Source organism: Typopeltis vanoorti, chromosome 10 (genome assembly GCF_054136105.1).
Source record: "Typopeltis vanoorti isolate ZY-2024b chromosome 10, IOZ_Tvanoo_1.0, whole genome shotgun sequence".
NCBI classification, from domain to species: domain Eukaryota; kingdom Metazoa; phylum Arthropoda; class Arachnida; order Uropygi; family Thelyphonidae; genus Typopeltis; species Typopeltis vanoorti.
In genome coordinates this window covers 120,662,557-120,682,400 of record NC_143558.1, presented here as the reverse complement: position 1 = coordinate 120,682,400, position 19,844 = coordinate 120,662,557, and the positions used below count along the sequence as shown (strand labels likewise).

The window sequence follows — 19,844 nt, the reverse complement described above, 5'->3', positions numbered from 1 at the left end:
AACTCTCATCTTTATTAATCCTCTCTACATAAATATCTTCAATCTCTCCCCACGCATACATATTGAATTCACAGCATCTCAGCATTTTCAAAAAATTTATGCCACTTGCATCTGTTTTTCACACTGATCTTCATCTCACTGCCATTTTGATCATGCTCAAAGCTACACACAAGAAACACAAAGAAATTCAATAAATAAAGAACTGTAAATAAACTAAAAAACTGCCTACCAATCACATCTATCATACAACAATATTTAAATAAATTATTGATATTGCTGCACACAATTTTAAAATTTAAACTCATATTTTCACAGTTCTTTCTTTGCTACTTAATGGTTCTTCTTGTCTAATCTTTTATCCCAATGATATGAGTAAAATATAAATCATACAGAAATCATATATAATGATTTCTGTATGATTTATATAAGATTTCTACATTACTTCAACCTTGGTATCCCTTCTGGGTCTTGCTCCCACTGATGAGACCTCAATAAAAGTTGAAACTAATCCGGGTATTGGTCATTCCCATAATGCATAGCATTATATACACTCAAAAGGATGTGTATCTTTAGTATCCCATAATGCTTTGCATTATGGGATACTAAAGCAATTAGAAAAGTCATTAGCCTCTATATACAAGTGACCTAGTTGTGAAGATACTTCACACACAAAGTTTGTTTGCTTACACTTGGATAAAGGTTTAAAGAAGAATATAATTTTTTGGCATCTTCAATTTCAGTTATTTATGTTTGGTTGATGAATGCGGATTCTGGTTTTGTGAGAATTTTCTTGCTTTTATTAGTCTTGTATTTATCCTCTTCAGGATAGTCAGCCATCTCTTCCTCATCATTATCTAAAATGTCATCATATTCTACTCCAGGCACATTAAGTATTTATACGTTTTTATAGTTTTAATGGTTTTATTTTTCCTCTAGATTGGGGGAAAGAATAAAAGTATCCATACAATCTATTAATGGTTCTGTAGGCAGGTATTCTTGTTTACATGTTTGTTATTCTTTGGGTGCTAATCATAATTATATCATTCATACGTGATATAATTATGAGAAAGTAGGACAGACATAAATGTTAATATCCCCTTTACACTTCTACTGCCTTTTCAGAGTAAGAGGGTTTTCCACCAGATGATGATGTTGCATTATTCTTATTCATTTGAATTTATTTTTTTGACTACTACTAAGTAATTGTTAAAAAGTTTCAAGTTTCAAGTTGGACTCCTCTATGCAAATTAGATTTCAATGAGCACCAGCTTACCAACATCATGCAAAAGTCATTGATTCATCAATATTTTTAAAATTTCTTTTATTTATAAATACATGCACAGGTAAATTACAATTTTGAAAAAAACATCTACAAACATTTCTGGTCTCTTACCTTGTAGTTTTAGCAAATCAGAACGTTTTTCATCTATGTCAGGTCTTTCTGCTTTAAGGACCTATAAAAAAAAATTCATGATATCATATATGTAATTCATGTAACTGAAGGCAACAAAGCAATTCATTAACTATACACACACACACATAGTGAGAGAATGTTGCTGTTGTTCATTAAGCGTTTACTGGTGCATTAGCAACGATGAGTATCATGCAACATGTTCATAGTTTAAAGTATATAGATAAATGAAGAAATATACTGTACAACTAGCTGAAGCTCTTCTATGTAAATTATATATATAAAATCTAAAAGAGTAAAGATTAACATTTTTGTAATGGCTTGAAGTATATCAATATGCAATTAAACAAATTAAAATTTTGCAGTGGTTTAAAAATATTAGATGTATTCCACGAGTCTGATAAAATTTGCCCAAATATGAAGACCTAGGCAGATTGGTAAAAAGCAGTAAAATATGGACTGCACTCATTAAAATTATAAAGGCAGTCTTTTACATGTGCTACTCATTTTATTTTATAATCCGCCTGTTATCAGTACAAGAGAGAGACAAATGGTGGAACGAGTACCTAGATGCAACAAGTAGCCTAAATTTCTCTTAATCCTGACATGACTTGGGATCAAACACACAACGTGAACAATATACCAGACTCTTCAGATAACATATGTCTGAGTTCAATGGAGATTACGAAAAGCACTAAAATAATATGCCTGAATAAAATATTTGAACGCTTGCAAAACTTGTTTCTGCAAGTTTTCGTGGAAATTTGCAGAAAACTTGCAGACAACTTGTGAGTAGGTGTATATAATGCACCTCTGGTACCATTCCAATCTTTATTTTTATGTGATTCTTCCTCATGCAAAGTTACAGGACTATTGTACATTAGCACTGTGAGAGGGTTAAGGATTTTTTTTTCTATTTTATTAATTTTTATACTTTTTTTTTTTGTATTTTTAAATTATTTTTTACATAGCCTGGAAACCCTGCACTAGAGCCCAAACATGGAACTTTTTGAAGCCACTTCAGGCCTCCATTATAAGTGGGGTGGTGAAATCACAGTGGGCAATGAAATTCATCTTCTATCTAAATACAATCATAAACATCCCTGTCCATGGCAGAATCCAAACCCACAACCTACTGGTTGGAGAGAGAGGAGATGCTAACCACTTGTACATCCAGACTTATCGGATTTGCTGTGAAGAACATCAATCATACATTCTTCACAACAAATCCGATAAGTCTGGATTGGCAAGCTACAACATCCTCTGGTCCAAGAGTCGCCTTATACACAAATGTCACTATAAATTCAAACAGAGTGCTGAGGCCTTACTTCAACACCCTAAATTTAATTGAAATGACTGTGCAGTATTCCCTCGATTACTGTACAGTGCACCCCGATTAGTGCGTCATTTTTTTTCGATACCCAAATTCGATTAGTGTGTGTATATACATCTTAAAAATAAATGTTACAGATTTTAAAAATTTCCTATCTATATTTTTTTATGGCTAACAATTTTAAAAAAATCACTCACCACAATGAAATAATTTAGTTACCAATTTAAAACATTTTACAAAGTTATTTTTAATGGCATACTACACTACTTCCAAGCACACTATGCATACGGTACTATGTTCAAAATTTTTACCGCCAAAATTTATGTCGTCTACTATAGTATGCCCACAGATCTGAGACCCTTTGACACTTCTGTGCATGTCACAAAAAAGAGAATCCATTCCCATAATAGGGTAATGAATCCGTCTTCTGGGATGAGTTGTTTATCATTATACATCGGAAAATTAACTTCTCTTTTATGATCATTGTAGTTTTTAAAGTGGTAACTATTTTGCTTGTATAACAGTTGGGAAATTTTATCTATAAAGCACGTGATTTTGATTTCGCATGTTGGCAACCAATTCATGCGTCCTTCATTTCTTTCTCCCCTTCAATGATAACATCCAAGAGTTAATTAAATCTCATTCTGAAGAAGTGAGTGATTCTGACCTGCTAAATTCTGATGCAAAACGGGAAGATCCTGAAGAATATGAAGAAAATTTAACCATTGATAGTCAGCCAAAAGAGATTTCATTTCACAGAAACAATTCGAAAATATTTTTTGTACAATCGAAGTTTTTAAGCAGCAATGCTTAGAGGCTAAACCCTGATGAAGAGAGAAGCAGTAAAATTTGCAGAAGAGTAGAAGAGGCAATAGGGCCATACCATCGGTTGTATGAAAAAAAGAAACAAAATGCCAGCCAAACCATATTAGCTCAATTCTTTGTTAAGAAGTAGAATAATAAAATGTATATTCTGAATATGTTTTATTGTCTTTCAGCTTCATGGTTTTCCTTTAACTAGGCCCTGAGACATACCCTAATTCTTTTATAAAAAAAAACTTAAGGTTCAAAAAAGAAATTTGAGAAGCGAATTATACTTTTCCCCACAGGGTATTATATTCAATTAGTGTGTTTTTGATTAATGCTCCTGTTTTAAAGAACGCATTAGGCACACTAATCGAGGGATTGCTGTATATCCTTGTCAAAAATATGGGAAAGTTTAATCCTGATAACACATTAAATTTATTATTATTTTTTTTTTAAATTGAGACCTTTAATTCTTACATTAATCTAATGTTATCTTTAATTGAAATTATAAATTAAGATTGTTTTATGAAATTGTGAATTAATACCTATAATTTATTCATCATTCTGATGAAATTTACCTCTCTTTAACACTTAGCAATGTAAGATCACGTGGCTCATTCTACTTTTGAATGATCATTTGTTGGTATTCCACCTTGTAAAAAACTGTTCCTATGTAGCCACTGAGGATAGTCTGTTAGTTTTAGACTGAAATATTCGGCAAACATTAAAATATTCTTGTGTTAACGTGTCTATAATTCCTAATTTAATGTCACAAGTGTCTCTCAAGAGTATATTTTTCCTGTCTTGATTTGGAAGGAATACTGGGTAGTCGGCTATTTTATTTGGACAATCCAAGGGAATTTTATTTTCCATGATTTCATGTATTGTTGATTTTTTCTTTATATTTTTGTTGGTTGCCACTTTATAAAAAGTTTGCTTGTTCTATGATGTGCAAGGTTGGCTCTTTTTTCTACAAATTTAGTAAGATTTTCTTACCACATAATTTTTAAAGAAACAAGGTTGGATTTGAATTCTACTATTTTTCTAGGAGCTGTATTTCTTAGTCCACATATGATTCTAGCTGCATTTTACTGAATTTTCATCAGCTTGTCTAAACTGGTTTGTGATGTTTGCATCCAGGGGTGAAGCATATTCCATTATGGGTTGGATAATAGAGGTGTGATTTTAAGGTTTTAGCATCAGCTCTCCACTCTTCACTAGATATTTTTCATGATATTTAATCTTCTTTTTGCACTGACTGCAATATTATTGATATGTTTATTGAAGCTTTGTGATGGATTCAGAGTAACTCCAAGGTATTTGGGGTTATCATTAAATGTAATTAGTTCATTGTTTAGCTAATCTTTGGTCTCCACTTTCTGAGGTGGTTATTAATTGCAAATACACAAATTTCTGATTTAATAAGGTTAATTTTGATTTTCACAGTATGTAGATAAACTTTCATTGGCTTTGTTTAAGTGACCTTAAAGAACTGGGTGGCAAAATCTTTGCCACCTAGTTCTTTGCATTTTTATTTAATTTCGACATTTGTCTTGTTGTACTCTATGCAGGTTTTGGAGAGCTTCCAATTTTTAAGATGTTAAATAATTCGTTTCTTCTAGTTATTTTACTGGCAAGTTCCTGGTGAACCTATGTGTAGTTTGAAATAACTTTTCTACTGTAGCCCTTTGGAATACTTTTCTTTGCTGAATTTAGGATAGTATTCTTCCAAGTTATGTAATCTTTGTCTAAGTCATCATGGTATGTGTGATCTTTCAACATTTTGTTTACTTCATACTTGTATTTCTCCCAATTTGCCTTTTGGAAGTTTCGATGATATTTTATTTTTTGGGTAGGTTTAGTCATTTTTGGGTTCAGGTTCATTAATATCAGAGTATGATTGCTTCCTACTGGTTCCAAAACAGACCAAATAGCTTTGTCGTGAAGATCTGGAGATACCACAGTAATATCTAGGGCATCTTTTGTGCCATAAGAATAAGACAGATAAGTGGGATCTCTACTGTTGAGAGTTATTAGTCCTGTTTCATCTAAGAAATTACTTTGGTTTTCTCCTCTGGAGTTTATTTCCTCAGAACCCCCATAACAGGTGTTTGCTATTCATGTCTCCTAAGATAATGGAGTTTTCTTCAATGAGATGGGATAGGCTGGAAAGATTTGGTCAAGGTTTGTCATCAAGAGGATAATAACAATTGAAAATGTTTAATGGCATTTTACTTGGGTCCAGTATTTGGATTCCTTGTATTTCAGTTCCTTCTGCTACTATGTCTATGTCAACATAGTACAGTTTTGGATTAGTCTTAGGTACACTTTCTACAACTGATTCAAAAGGGTCCTACATCTTCAGAATTTGTAGAATCTTCTTTCATACCTTCAGTTTCCTTCCTTTCTGAGAAAGGATGCTGAAGAAATTTCTGTAAGTTAGTTATTATTATTATTATTTCAGGTGACTCCAGGGAGTCCTTAGACTCATCGAGGGGAGACCCTAAACATCATGTCAACACAACTATACGACATTCTCACAGTATCTATCATACCTTGCCTTGAACTCGCTCATCGTCATAGCACCCACAACAGACTCTGGCAGCTTATTCCACTCATTTACCACTCTAAAAGCAAAGAACCCAGCTCTAACACCCCAGCTAACCACACTCTTGCCCAGCTTCCATAGGTGTCCCCTAGTTCTCCCACCACCACCCGATCTCAAAAATATCCTCTGAATTAATCCTATAGATTATTTAGCAATTTAGCAATTTGAGCAATATAGCCCTTTAGCAATTTGAATGTCTCAATCATATCTTCCCTTTTCTGCCTATCAACTAATTTCTGCAACCCACAAATCTTCAACCTATTCTCATATGGTTCATTCCATAGACCTGCTATCATCTTAGTCACTCGCCTCTGGATCCTCTCCCCATCAAGAAGGAACCTAGGTGACCAAATCTGGGCACAGTAGTCGAGATGAAGTCTTATCAAGGCTCAGTACAGAGGTACAACAACTTGATTGTCTCTGCTCGTCAAGGTATTTTTCAACAACCAAGTAAGTTGATGAGCTGATTTAGCTACTTTTGCAATGTGCACCCTAAACTTCATCTCCCTATCCACCAACACTCCCAAGTCCCTGGCTTCATCTCCTGGAGTACAGTTCCACCAATGTGGTATACTGCTGCTAATCTTTCACCCCAAAATGCATAACCTTACATTTTGTCACATTAAATTGACATCCATTCTCCTTAGCCCAGAACCCCAATCTATCCATGTCATCCTGCAAGATTCTGACATCCTCTGCATTCACTATCACCCTACCCAACTTTGCACCATCAGCGAACTAATGAACAGATTAAAAAGGAGTGGTCCAAGAACAGAACCCTGCGGCACACCACTAGTCACAGGCCGTCTTTTGGACTCTAATCCTGAATAAACTACTATTTGATATCTCTCCATCAACCACCCACCTATCCATCTCACCAATCCTATATCCATTCCCATATGTTGTAGTTTACGGATTAGAATTCCATGTGGTATCCTGTCAAACGCCTTTGTCAGGTCCAGCAGTATCGCTGTAAACCCAGTACCCTTATCCAGTTCAGCCATCAACTTGTTATAAAACTTGAGCAAGTTATTGAGGCATGATCTACCCTTCACAAAGCCATGCTGTCCCCCATACAGTATCTCATTTTTATCAATCCATTCCTGTATTTTTTCCTTGACTACTTTCTCCAAGACCTTGACAACAACAACTCCTGATATGCTGATCGGTCGGTAATTTGCAACCGTAGTCTTGGATCCTCCTTTATGCAGTGAAACTATTTTCCCCTCTTTCCACACCTTCGGGACTAAACCAGACCCGAGACTCAGATTAAACAACATGGTCAAGGACACTGATAATTCCTTAGCCGCTTCACGCAATACCTGTGCCGGTATACCATCCAATCCCACAGATGTATTCACATTAAGGCTCTGTAATAGACTATTCACCTCCACTTCATTCATCACAATTCTCATATAAACTAATGGTTCCTTCATTTTTTCAATGTCACCACCTGGACGATATACTTTTGCAAAGTGCGCGCTCAGTAACTCCACTATATCGACTGATTCAGTGACCTCCTTACCATCATCATTCCTTAAAATAATTTTGCCGTGTACAGTTTTTTCTTGCTTGCAGCATATTGAAAGAACCATTTGGGATTCTCTTTAGCTTGCATAGCTAGTTTCCTTTCATAATCCGCTTTTGCTTTTTTTACCACACTCGTTACCCTTCTGGCCTGCACTTTATACCATTCATGTGCCTGCAGGTCACCCATTTCTTTAAATTCCCTCCACAATTGTTTCTTTTTTTGCAGCTCAAGCTTAATAGTGTTATTCATCCATTTAACCCTTGCTTATTTTACTATTCGGACCCTAGGTATACAATCAGCCATAACCTCCTGTAAATGCTCCTTGACCACTTCCCATGCTCTATCGACGTCCAGCCCTTGCAGCTGTACGTGCCATGGCACTGATCCAAGCAATCTCCTAAGCTTATCATACTTGCCAGCACGGTAATTCCACATAAACCCTGTCTTAATCGAAAATTCCACACCTTTAGCCACCTTGGAGGTGGCTAAAGGTGTGGAATTTTCCTTATGATCACTCTCACCAATAGGTGGCAATAAGGTCATATTCATCACAGTCAAATTCTGAGATGCTATTACCAGGTCAAGCGCTCTCACACCCCTAGTATTTTCAATTACATGCTGTCTCAGATAGTTATCCCTTAATAATTGAATAAAATCCATTTCCTTCCTCACATGTGTCCTCTTCTCCTTCCAATCTATGTTACCATAGTTGAAATCCCTCATAATAATTACCCTCCTTCCACTCATTTCTTCAATTTGTTTATGCATACTATCTCCATCATCTATTCCATCACCTGGTCTATAGCTGCACCCAACTGTATATTTTATTCTGCCAGTCTCAATCTCACACCAAATAGCCTCAAATGAGCTCCTTTCACTATCCTGCGATACAACTTCAATTCTCCTTGGCTGCAGTTCATCAGCTATCATCAATAGCTGATGAACATCAATAGCTATTGATGTTCATCAATATTGATTTTGTTCATCAATATTGTTCTGATATTGATGAACAATATCAGAACAATATCATCCTCCCCCCATTTTATTCTCTCTCTGTTCCTCCTAAACACACTATAACCTACACATTCTATCCCACTAACTATATCATTTTCCTTAACTTGTACATATTTGGTCTGATGTATTAAAATAAAGAACTTTTATTATTAAAAGACCAGAAGATAAATGATAAAATATACAAAGAGCCAACATGTGGGGGATGTCAATCATAATAGAATCATCACATCTGGTTTAGCTCATCATTTCTCAACATCAAATCATGTTATAGATTGGAAAAACAGTTCTATGCCTTACATCGAGAATGACTACAGACACAGAACTTTAAAAGAAGCAGCTGTGGTACTACGCACAGGCAATAATTTAAATAGAAATCAAGGTATTATTCTTAAAGACATATGGAAAAATCTCATCATCTCTCTCAGTTCAACAGAACTACAATATGCAAAAAACTACACAACACGTGGTCATGTACCGGATTCTGATTGAAGCATTCAAACACATGGACGCCATCAAACACGAATGATCAAATGTAACAGCCTAAAGTTACTGAAGTGTATGTTTTAAATGTAACTTAATGCATTTGTTTTCACACCAGTTCAGCCTTGAAAATGCTAGACAGTGGCTAGTGAAACTTGTTGGCTCTTTGTATATTTTATCATTTATCTTCTGGTCTTTTAATAATAAAAGTTCTTTATATCATCTTCCGTCAGCCATGTTTCACTAATGCCAATAACCTCTGGCCAAGAAGAGCCAATCAAGGCCAAAAATTCTTTCTTCTTGTTCCTAATACTCCTGGCATTAGTATACATGAAATGCAGTGATCCCTTTGTCCCACCCCTATCTTGATGTGTTATTCTAAATGTCCCATTCCCATTTTTTGTCCTTAGTGCTGGCTCGGGTACATTATATACATTCTTACACTCAACTGTCTCACTGATGTCCGCATACCCCCCCCCCCGGTAGTTCTAGTTTCCCTGGTTCTGCACATCCATTTTCACTTCATTCAGCAACACTTTTTCCAGTCTCCGCACACCAAGTCCATTCAAATGCAGGCCATCCATCTTGTATAAATCCTTTCGCCCATCAAACTCATTCCACATGTCCACGAATTCCACACCACACCGTCTGCATAACCTGCGCATAATATCATTTGCGATTATGGCCCTCCTTCTAAACTCCTCTCTGTCATACCGTGGCAACAGACTCACCATTCTAACTCTGTCACTCTTTTCTTTCGCTACCTTTAATAATACTTTCAAGTCCTCTCTCATAAAAAATTTATCTCCTTTCAATTCATTCGTACCCGCCACAACTATCAATTCTTTCACCCTCTGTTTTTGTGCTCTAATACTCTCACTTACATCCTTAAATTTCGCACCCAGTAAGTACGATTTAGATCGTACTTACCGGGTACATTATGGTTAAAATGCCTCACATACTCCCTTTGTGAATAAAATTAATTAGCAGTTTTGAGTCAGGGGGAAGATTAAGAACAACAACAAGCATTTGTTAAGTCATCTTGTCATCTCCATTTTCTGGAATTAATATTCTGCAAAACCTAAATGAGAGATAACATGCAAGCACTTTATATGAAGAGTATCCAATTGTGAAAACTGCCATCTTAAAATTTGGGATAAGAATTTTCTTTAGGAGGAAAAATTATTTTATTCTAAAGGAAATCTACTAGTGAAGATTTTAGAAATCATGCTATCAAGTATAATTTGAATATAGGTAGCATCTCTTTACACAAAAGTAAATTTCTTATGTTTCTTCAAAGTTAAGAGATATTCCTTTTCATTAAATGTTGAAATAGCATGTGACCAACTTAATGGTAAGAACTTGATATGAAATATATTTGTATGGTATTATGCTAGTTTGTATATGAATATTATTAGTCATAGACAACCCACAACCAAGAAATAGAATATGCAACAGAACTTTTCTATTACATAGTTATGCTTTGTGTTTTTATCTCTGAATAAAATATCAGCACTGCTGTCTATTGATCAAAAAATCACACAATTTAAAATTTAAACTGTTCAACAATGAACTAATAAACCATGATTAATAAAGGATACATTTATGCCATTATTTTTGTGCCATTTGAATGACAAATAGCATTAAAAAGTATCATATATACCTGTCTGAAAATCAGACATTTTGAACTAGTAATAATTCACTGATGGTATGCTCTTTTTCAGACTGAAATATCTGATTATATTTATTATCATTAAATCTGTTGATTGTATATATGTGTGTTAAAGTCAAATGATGTAATAGGATATATTACTACATTGCCAAATTATGACAATGACTTTTCTAAATTTCTTACTTTGTCTGTTTTGAAAGGAAAGGGAAGGAATACTAGTTGTTTTTTTTACCATCTGTCAAACTCAGGAGCTCAAGTTTCTAGATGGAAAGATGTTGAAATCTCCATACATACAAGATTAACTAGCTCTCCTTTTGTTTCTACAAAGCCAAGTGTGTAATATCTGATTTTTAATACAGTTATCCTACTTGGATATCTGCATTAAAATTCAATTCATTATTATTATTAAAAGCAGCACATATAACTTTGATCTAGCTACTGTTTTTGTTCTAAAATAGTAAATCGTTCAAAGTTAATTTTAGAATTACTGTTGCAAAGAAATGTAGGATTTCAAGTTCACTATGACTCATAACAAAGTCCCTTTAAGGAGAAACTATGATTCTAAGCTGTAAACATGTACAATATAAATGGCACAGTCACTGACAGAAGTTTTAATAGGAGAATTTTAAGTAATTAAGAAATTTCATTTTATGAATAATTTCGTATAGTATTAGTATATTTCAGTAATTAAGAAAATGAATAAATCAAGTGAAATAAATGAAATTTTTGAATCTTCATTACAAAATGAATAATTTTCAAAATATGCTAACTTGAATTTTGCTATATCAAACTTTAATGGTGTTTCTAATGAAAATACTGAAGCATTTTTTGAAGTTGTAGAAACAGTTTAAGAAAATTGGTAGATGGTCTGAGAAGAAATGCTTTTAATTTTAACATCTGAACTGCAAGATAAAGCTAAGCATTTTGCTCAGAATTCAAGAAGACTGAGATTAGCATTAGACTATGCAATCTTTAAAAATAATTTCATTGAAGAATTTTCCAAAAGACAAATTGGGCAAATCTTTGGAAAGTTCACTCACATATAAAGATGCCAAAAGAATCGGTCTCCCAGTTTTTTGACCAAACTATTATATGATTATTTAATTGATGATTGTGATAGCGAATTTTTGACTAGGAAAACTCTTTTTCATCAATTCAGAAATGGATTGAAACCTGAATTAAAAACATCAGTTCACAAACAAGGGATTACTGATGTTAAAAGAACTCTTGGAGTGCTCAAACGAAAGAATCACCGATTCAGAATGTGCTTCCAAAAACACAGATCTGTTAATGCAGCTGATAAATAGCTCTTCTATATTATGCAAAAAAAAAAAAAAAAAAAAAAAAAAAAAAAAAAAAAAAAAAAAAAAAAATTGCTGTAAATCCAGAGTACTTTCTTAACCTAGTTTTCTGATGACACGAACTTGCAAATACAAAAATTTGATAAGCAATTTGAGAAGTTAAAGCATGAATTAGAAAAGAGAACAGATGATGAGATGCTGTCAAAAACACAGGATGAAATTTTGAAGTCAGTTTCAAATCTTTGGTTACAGTTCACTTCTTGTAAAAAGGGAAGCGCATCCCCAAATTGCCTTAGCTCCTTAAGTCAAGTAGTGCAAGCTAAGGCAACTCAGGGATGGTGAGGATTGTACTCTGGTAAGCTCTTAGGTCAACTTACGAAACTTTCATAGTTTCTACAAACATTCAGCTTTAAAATAATGTTGAATCTAATATCCACTTTGCCTATATAATTTTACATTGCTGAAATGAAGCTGTATGGCTCCTTTCTTTTAGTAATAGACAATTCATAAGTTTTAAATCACACACCGTTCTGAGTAGTTCTTGGTTATCAGATTGAATATCATGGTATAACACTGCTTGTGTTCAAGTAACCTTTATTTTCTTAACAATGGCCCTGAAGCACAACAGTAGTGATGTTGGCAATTCAGATATACCAAAGAGAAGCCATAAAGTGCTTCCTTGAGTGAAAGGAAGCACTTTCACTTCCATAAAGTGAAAAAAAAAAAAGGTGAAAATTCGACTTCATAAAATAAATAAATAATAAAAATAATGTATGCTGAGGTTATTAAGATTCCATTCAGATAACTTTTATTGCAGTATATTGTTATACACCCGTTGTCCAAAATGAAACCGAATTTTTCGAAAATAGAATAAACTAGTGGCACCACTAGTTTCTTCTATTTCTGTTGTATCTTTTTGTTGTCGAAAGCGGCACCCTTCATTAGTGTTGTGTCAACTGTTTATGCAATTTATTTCATTAAAAGCCGAGTTATAGTGCCAAGAGAGTGTGTGTTTTAACGAACGGTCAGAAAATGAGTTTCTAACAGAGAGCTGCGATTGACTTTCGTGTTAAACTTGGTAAAAGTTTTACCGAAATGCATCAAATGCCTCAAAAAGCATAAGGTGATGAACGCTTATCCCATACTCAAGTTTACGAGTGGTTTAAGCGATTTCACAGTGGTCGTGAGATGCTTGAGGATGACGAAAAGCCGGGACGTCCAAAAACTGGACTGACCACAGTTAACACCCCCAAAGTGCGTGATTTCATCAGAGAAAACCCAAAATCGTCCATCAGATTGATTGAAAATGAATTGGGGATTCCAAAATCAACTGTGCACAACATTTTGACCGAGAGTGTGGGCCTTCGTAAATTGAATTCGCAATTTGTTCCCCAGAAGTTGACCGATGACCAAAAAACGTATCGAATTGAACACTGCAAGGATCTTGTTAAAACTACTTGTAAGGACTCAAACTTCCTTGAAACGATTGTTACTAGTGACGAAACGTGGCATTTTGAGTATGAGCCCAAAACAAAGCACCAGTGCTGAGTGGAGACCACCAGAAGAGGGGCAGAATAAAAAAAGTCACTAGGAGAAGTCAAAAGTAAAGACAATGCTGATTTGTTTCTAAGATTCTAATGCCCTTGGAATTGTAGAAACAAATCAGCATTGTCTTTACTTTTGACTTCTCCTAGTGACTTTTTTTTTATGCCCCTCTGCTGGTGGTCTCCATTCAGCACTTTGTTTTGGGCTCATACTGAAAACACCACATTTCGTCACCAGAAAAAATCGTTTCAAGAAAGTTTGAGTCCTTACGAGCGGTTTTAATGAGGTCCTTGCAGTGTTCAATTCTATACATTTATCGGTCAACTTGCAGGGAACAAATTGCAAATTCACTTTACAAAGGCCCAAACTCTCAGTCAAAATGTGCACAGTAGTTGATTTTGGAATCCCCCAATTCATCTTCAATCAATCTGAAGGATGATTTTGGGTTTTCTTTGATGAAATCACGCACTTTTGGGATGTCCACTTCGCTCAGTCCCCTTTTTGGATGGCCTGGCTTTTTGTCATCCTCAAGCATCTCACCACCATTTTGAAATTGCTTAAACCACTCATAAACTTGAGTATGGAATAAACATTCATCACTGTATGCTTTTTGAAGCATCTGATGCATTTTAAAAAAATTTTACCAAGTTTAACACAAAAGTCAATCGCAGCTCTCTGTTTGAAACTCATTTTCCGACCGTTCGTCAAAACACACTGTCACTCTTGGCACTAAAACTCTGCTTCTAATGAAACAAATGTCATAAACAGTTGACACAACACTAATGAAGGTTGCCGCTTTCGACATCAAAAAGATACAACAGGTGGCGTCACTAGTTTCTTCTATTTTCGAAAAGTTGAGTTTCTTTTTGGACAACGGGTGTAACTACAGCTTCAGACAATTTTCAGGTATGATGTAGTTCTCTGTGTACTCATGTACTGAATTTTTTTTTTTTTTTTTTTGTATCAGTCTTACAGAATCCCTTTAATTACAGGTTTCTGTCAGGTCCCCTCTTTAACCTCAGTGAAAAATTTGCAATCCATACACACCTTCAATCTGTCTTCATAGGGAGCATTCCACATGTCATCAGCTTGTTACTTGTTTCTAGATCCTCTCAACCATCACCTCATTCTCAAGAAATCCAGGTGACTAATTATATGCTACTTAGAAGATCCAAACTGTGCCAAATTTTAAAATTTACTCTTTGAACTTAAATTTGTATTCATCATTATCCCTAACTTCAAGAGTTTCCTGCAATCCAGTATGTAACCTTTTCATCCAGAAGTGCACAACCTTAGAGTTTGCCACATTACATTGACAACCATCATCATTCATCCACACTGGCAATTCATCCTGCAGGTCGATACATCATTATTATACAAATTAAACAGCAGAGTGCCCTAGTACAGTATTGAGGCTCCACTAGTCACCCTCATTCTTCTATATAATCATAACTAATGATAACAACAAAAAATGCATCATTATTAAAAAATGGTACAACTGAAGAACTTTTAAACTATCTTTTTTATTTTCACTTAAGCTCATATCAAATCTGATATAAAAACTAAGCACATGTAAAACTCAGTGCGGCTGCAAGGAGGGTTTTTCAAATACTGCGGAAAAAACAAGCAGAAAAGTGCAAGATAGATAAGAATTTTTTAATTTTTATTTTATTTATTTATTTTTGCATTTTATTTCCACATTTCATTTTTTAATAGAATTTTTTTTAAAACAGTCATTTCATTTATCTTCAAAAGGTAGATCATTACATTAAAAAGTTCCCTGATGATATATTTGAAAGTTACCTGATTGAGGCACTGACTCTGAAGGCTGCTTCGAGTTACAGTAAAATTCACAAAGGTAACACGAGAACAAATATCAGGAGGAAATTCAACCTGTCAAAACAGTATACATTAAGTAAATTGATTAACTATCTACAGAATCTCTATTAATCTATATTATTAGATAATTCGGTAATATCACAGTTTCATCAAGTAGAGATAAGGGAGGAGCACATTTTATGAAATTTCCTACAGAGGAAATGACACGATCCTCAAAACAACTGATCTCCCCTCCCCCAGTTCTTGGGAGGGAAGGATCAATTGTTTGAGTGCAGGTCAAATAATTATCATAGAGGACTTCAAAATTCAGAGACATAAAACAGAAGGAGAAAAGATCACATGGCAGGAAGGAAATAGAATTTATACACTTACTGAGAAATAATTACTTGAAGTAGCATGTGATGGAGGAGATAAGGAAATGAAAGCATTGGATCTGCTTATAGTATCAGAAGTCCTATCCATAACTAAAGTGGCTCTACATTGTCAGCAATTGGAGAGAGTTATCATACAGTATTGGCTTAACGTAGTGAAACATGGAATTTTCAGTTAAGAAGGGGTATATGTGGAACCACAAGGCAGGTGATTATGACAAGCTCAGGAGGCAACTTCAAGCAGCGATATGGCATAAAAAATGTAAGGGGAGGATTTCACAGTGCATGGGGAGATAGTCAAGGGGTACCTGGAGGGTAAATCAGGTAGGAGTTAAATGGGTGGTATCATTAAGCATGAGCTGCAAAAAAAGAAAATGTTGTGGAGGGTATATAATGAGAACAGTAACCAGAAAGCCCACACAAACAAAGTGACCAGCATGGAAAGGAAGGAAAAATCAGATTATGAAAAAAAAAATTAGCCAAGCAGGTCAAAGGAAATCTCAAAGAGTTCTTTTGTTATGCAACAAGTAAGAAGAATGACTGTGGGAGGATAATTTTAATGAGTACGAATGGTAGAGAGGTTACAGAGGCAAACAAAATAGCCGAGATACTGAGTGACTACTCATTTTTTTTCTCTAAAGTTAGGTAGTAGTTAAATGTTAGTTAAATCAGTAAAAGTACAAACAGAAAACACCATAATGATTGCTTTCCGACTTTTCTGATGGCAGATATAGATTCATGCAGAGATAAACCTGTAAGTAAAAATATAAAATGAATATTTGGTGCTTAATGACATCAGTAGGGATTTGATTTTCAGGTAATCAATAAAGATGGAAATAACATCAGCATAATTAAATTCCGAAGCTCCGATTAAAAGAGCAATGATTGTCTTGGGCCAGCTGTCTGGGATTGGCTAAGGGTTTATGTCCTTAGTTTCCAAAAGTTCCTGCTAAACACTTTTGGCTACTCCTTTGAGGAATAAAAGGTGCTAGTAGATTTATTTTTATTTATTTATAGTTTTCTGATCTATACTGAAGGTCAAGGTTTAGATAATCAGTCAAAATACAAATAATAGACATTGAAAAGATAGACTGGAAGATCAAATGTTAGAAAGCTGGATATAACTACCATAATAATTTATTAATCTAAATTGAACAAATGAACACATTTTAAGCACAAGATTTTAGAAATATATACACACACACACACACACGCTTATAAAATGTAAGTTATTTTAAATAACTTAAATGGCAAATGATTAGTTGGTTCACAGTTTACTGACAAAATTACAACGTACTAGGATATACATTAAAATAAATTTTAATATACTTCTATATTTTGGCAATGTCATGCTGCCATTTTCAAGAACTTAGGTACAAGATATGTGCACACAGGCACAGCTAAAACAGTAAATGAGTAAGAATAATGAAGCTATTATTTCTCCTAAAGTCCTGATGGTGCCCTCTAGCGGGCGATGTTGGTATTCTTGGGCGATTGGGCTGAAGGTCTTCTGATGTAGGTTTCCCAAATTTGAGGAAGTCTCATGCAGCCAAATTTGTTGAAGTTTGGCTCGTTTCTTATGGCTGAAGCTGATTCTATGAAAAGCCTTTCGTAGCTGTATTTGCTACGGTGTATTATCCTGGCTTTTTTCCACTGTATTCTATGGCAGGTATCCAGAGTATGGTCAGCAAGACCAGAGTGGCTGTATTGGTGAAACCGGATGTAGTCCTTGTGTTCTGAAATTCTGATATTTGCTATCCTGCCTGTTTGGCCGAAGTAGGACAGCTTACAGCAGCAAGGGACCTGGTACACACCAGGTAGGTCTAGGGGGGGAGGTTGGTCTTTTGTTGAGTGGATAAGGGATGCCAATTTTTTATATGGTTTGTAACAAGAAGTTAAGTTATGTTTTTTTAGGATTTTTGTGATTTTTTCTGAGTTGTCTCAGATGTAAGGTATGGTGATGGATTTAGAGTAATCCTTGTTGTGAGGGGGAGGAGGGGGGTTGTGGTTTACTGGTTTTAATATTTTTTGGATTTTTTTGGGGGGTAGCCATTGGCTGAGAACGTGTTGAGATGTGGTTTCGTTCTGTGGTTAGGGCATTGTCATTCGAGCAGATAAGTTTAGCCCTGTTGTGTAGTGTCTTAATGACTCCATATTGTTGTGGGGGGGGGGGGATTGTTGGTGAATGTATCTGCCTGTATGGGTGCGTTTTCTATATACTGAGAAAACCAAGGTTCCATCAGGCTGGTGGGTGACTAGTGTGTCTAAGAACGGAATGCAGTTGTTTTTTTCCTCTTCCAGGGTGAATTTGATTCTGGGGTGTTGGTTGTTTAAGTGTGTTAAGAAGGAGAGGAGTGCATCGGAGCCATGTGGCCAAATAACGAGTACATCATCTACATAGCGAAGCCAAATGGTTGGTTTTTGTGAGGCAGAGTTCAAGGCTTGCTCTTCAAAAGTCTCCATATAAAAGTTGGCCAAGGGTGGGGAGAGTGGAGAACCCATGGCTGTCCCCTCTATTTGTTTGTAGAATTTTCCTTGCCAAACAAAATAGCCTGAGTTCATTGTGAACTGAAATGGGGCTGTGATATCGGGAGGAAATTTAGCTTGGATTAGCTCTAAGGATTCTTTGAGAGGGACATTCGTAAATAAGGATGAGACATCAAAGGCACTCGAAGATGACCTTTCAAGCACCTTAAGTCACGAAATTTGGTCGATTCTACGCGACATCTCGTGCACTGCAGCGGAGAAAGAGTTTAGATTAGTCCGAGATCGACACATCAAAAAATTCGAAAATTTAAAAAAGGTCGCGATCTCGAAACTGCAACTTCCTACCAATACGGTAGTGAATCTGTCGTCACTAAGTGTGAAACCTGAAGCACTCGACGGCCTCGCACGTGGCCACAACTTCGCCATTGCGCCCAAAAAATACCTGCTGAGGATATCATGATACGGATTGAAGGCAGGATCTGACACCTCCCAAGCCACGTCGCCAACGATATTAGACTGGATGTAGCTTGTGTTCTGACCAAAGCCAAACCTCCTAAAACCAACATGCCCAGTAAAGAAATTAAATCTCTATTAGAATTAAAGAAAAACAAGAAAATAATAATCACCAAAGCTGACAAAGGGAATGCCACAGAATTGCTGAACCAAAGAGATTACACAGGTAAGCTGAAATCTCTTTTGTTAGATCGTGCCACTTACCTCCCTATCGAATACAATCCCACCAACTCACAAATTAGAAAACTCCCCAGGCTCCTTAAGAAGGTCACTTCTTGGCCTGTGGAAATCACCAACAAACTAAAACCATATAACTCCATACCCCCTCGTATTTATGGACTCCCAAAAATTCACAAGGAAAATGTGCCATTACGTCCCATAGTGGATGGCATTGATTCCCCCACATAAAAACTAGCTAAACATTTGGCCAAAGCTCTCTCACACTATACTGGCAACACACCTTCATACATAAAAAACTCAGCCCACTTCAAAGCCAGCATAGAAAACCTTACACTCAAACACACTGACATAATGGTCAGTTTTGATGTATGACGAATGACAATGCCCTAACCACAGAACGAAACCACATCTCAACACGTTCTCAGCCAATGGCTACCCCCCCACAAAAATCCAAAAAATATTAAAACCAGTAAACCACAACCCCCCCCTCCCCCCTCAAACAAGGATTACTCTAAATCCATCACCATACCTTACATCCGAGGCACCTCAGAAAAAATCACAAAAATCCTAAAAAAACATAACTTAACTTCTTGTTACAAACTATATAAAAAATTGGCATCCCTTATCCGCTCAACAAAAGACCAACCTCCCCCCTAGGCCTACCTGGTGTGTACCAGGTCCCTTGCAGCTGTAAGCTGTCCTACTTCGGCCAAACAGGCAGGACAGCAAATATCAGAATTTCAGAACACAAG

At 35.6% G+C, this 19,844-nt stretch overlaps 1 protein-coding gene across 1 annotated transcript in view; it reads right to left on the bottom strand.

The window, feature by feature from the left end:
• Dhc64C (dynein heavy chain, cytoplasmic) overlaps window positions 1–19,844 on the bottom strand; it is a 1,087,706-nt gene that overhangs the window by 263,081 nt on the left and 804,781 nt on the right. The window contains exons 70-71 of the mRNA XM_090398628.1: window positions 15,506–15,595; window positions 1,394–1,454 (exon numbers count right to left, since the gene is read on the bottom strand). Coding sequence (XP_090254754.1) covers window positions 1,394–1,454; window positions 15,506–15,595 — 151 coding nt within the window. The remainder of the gene's footprint in view (window positions 1–1,393; window positions 1,455–15,505; window positions 15,596–19,844) is intronic.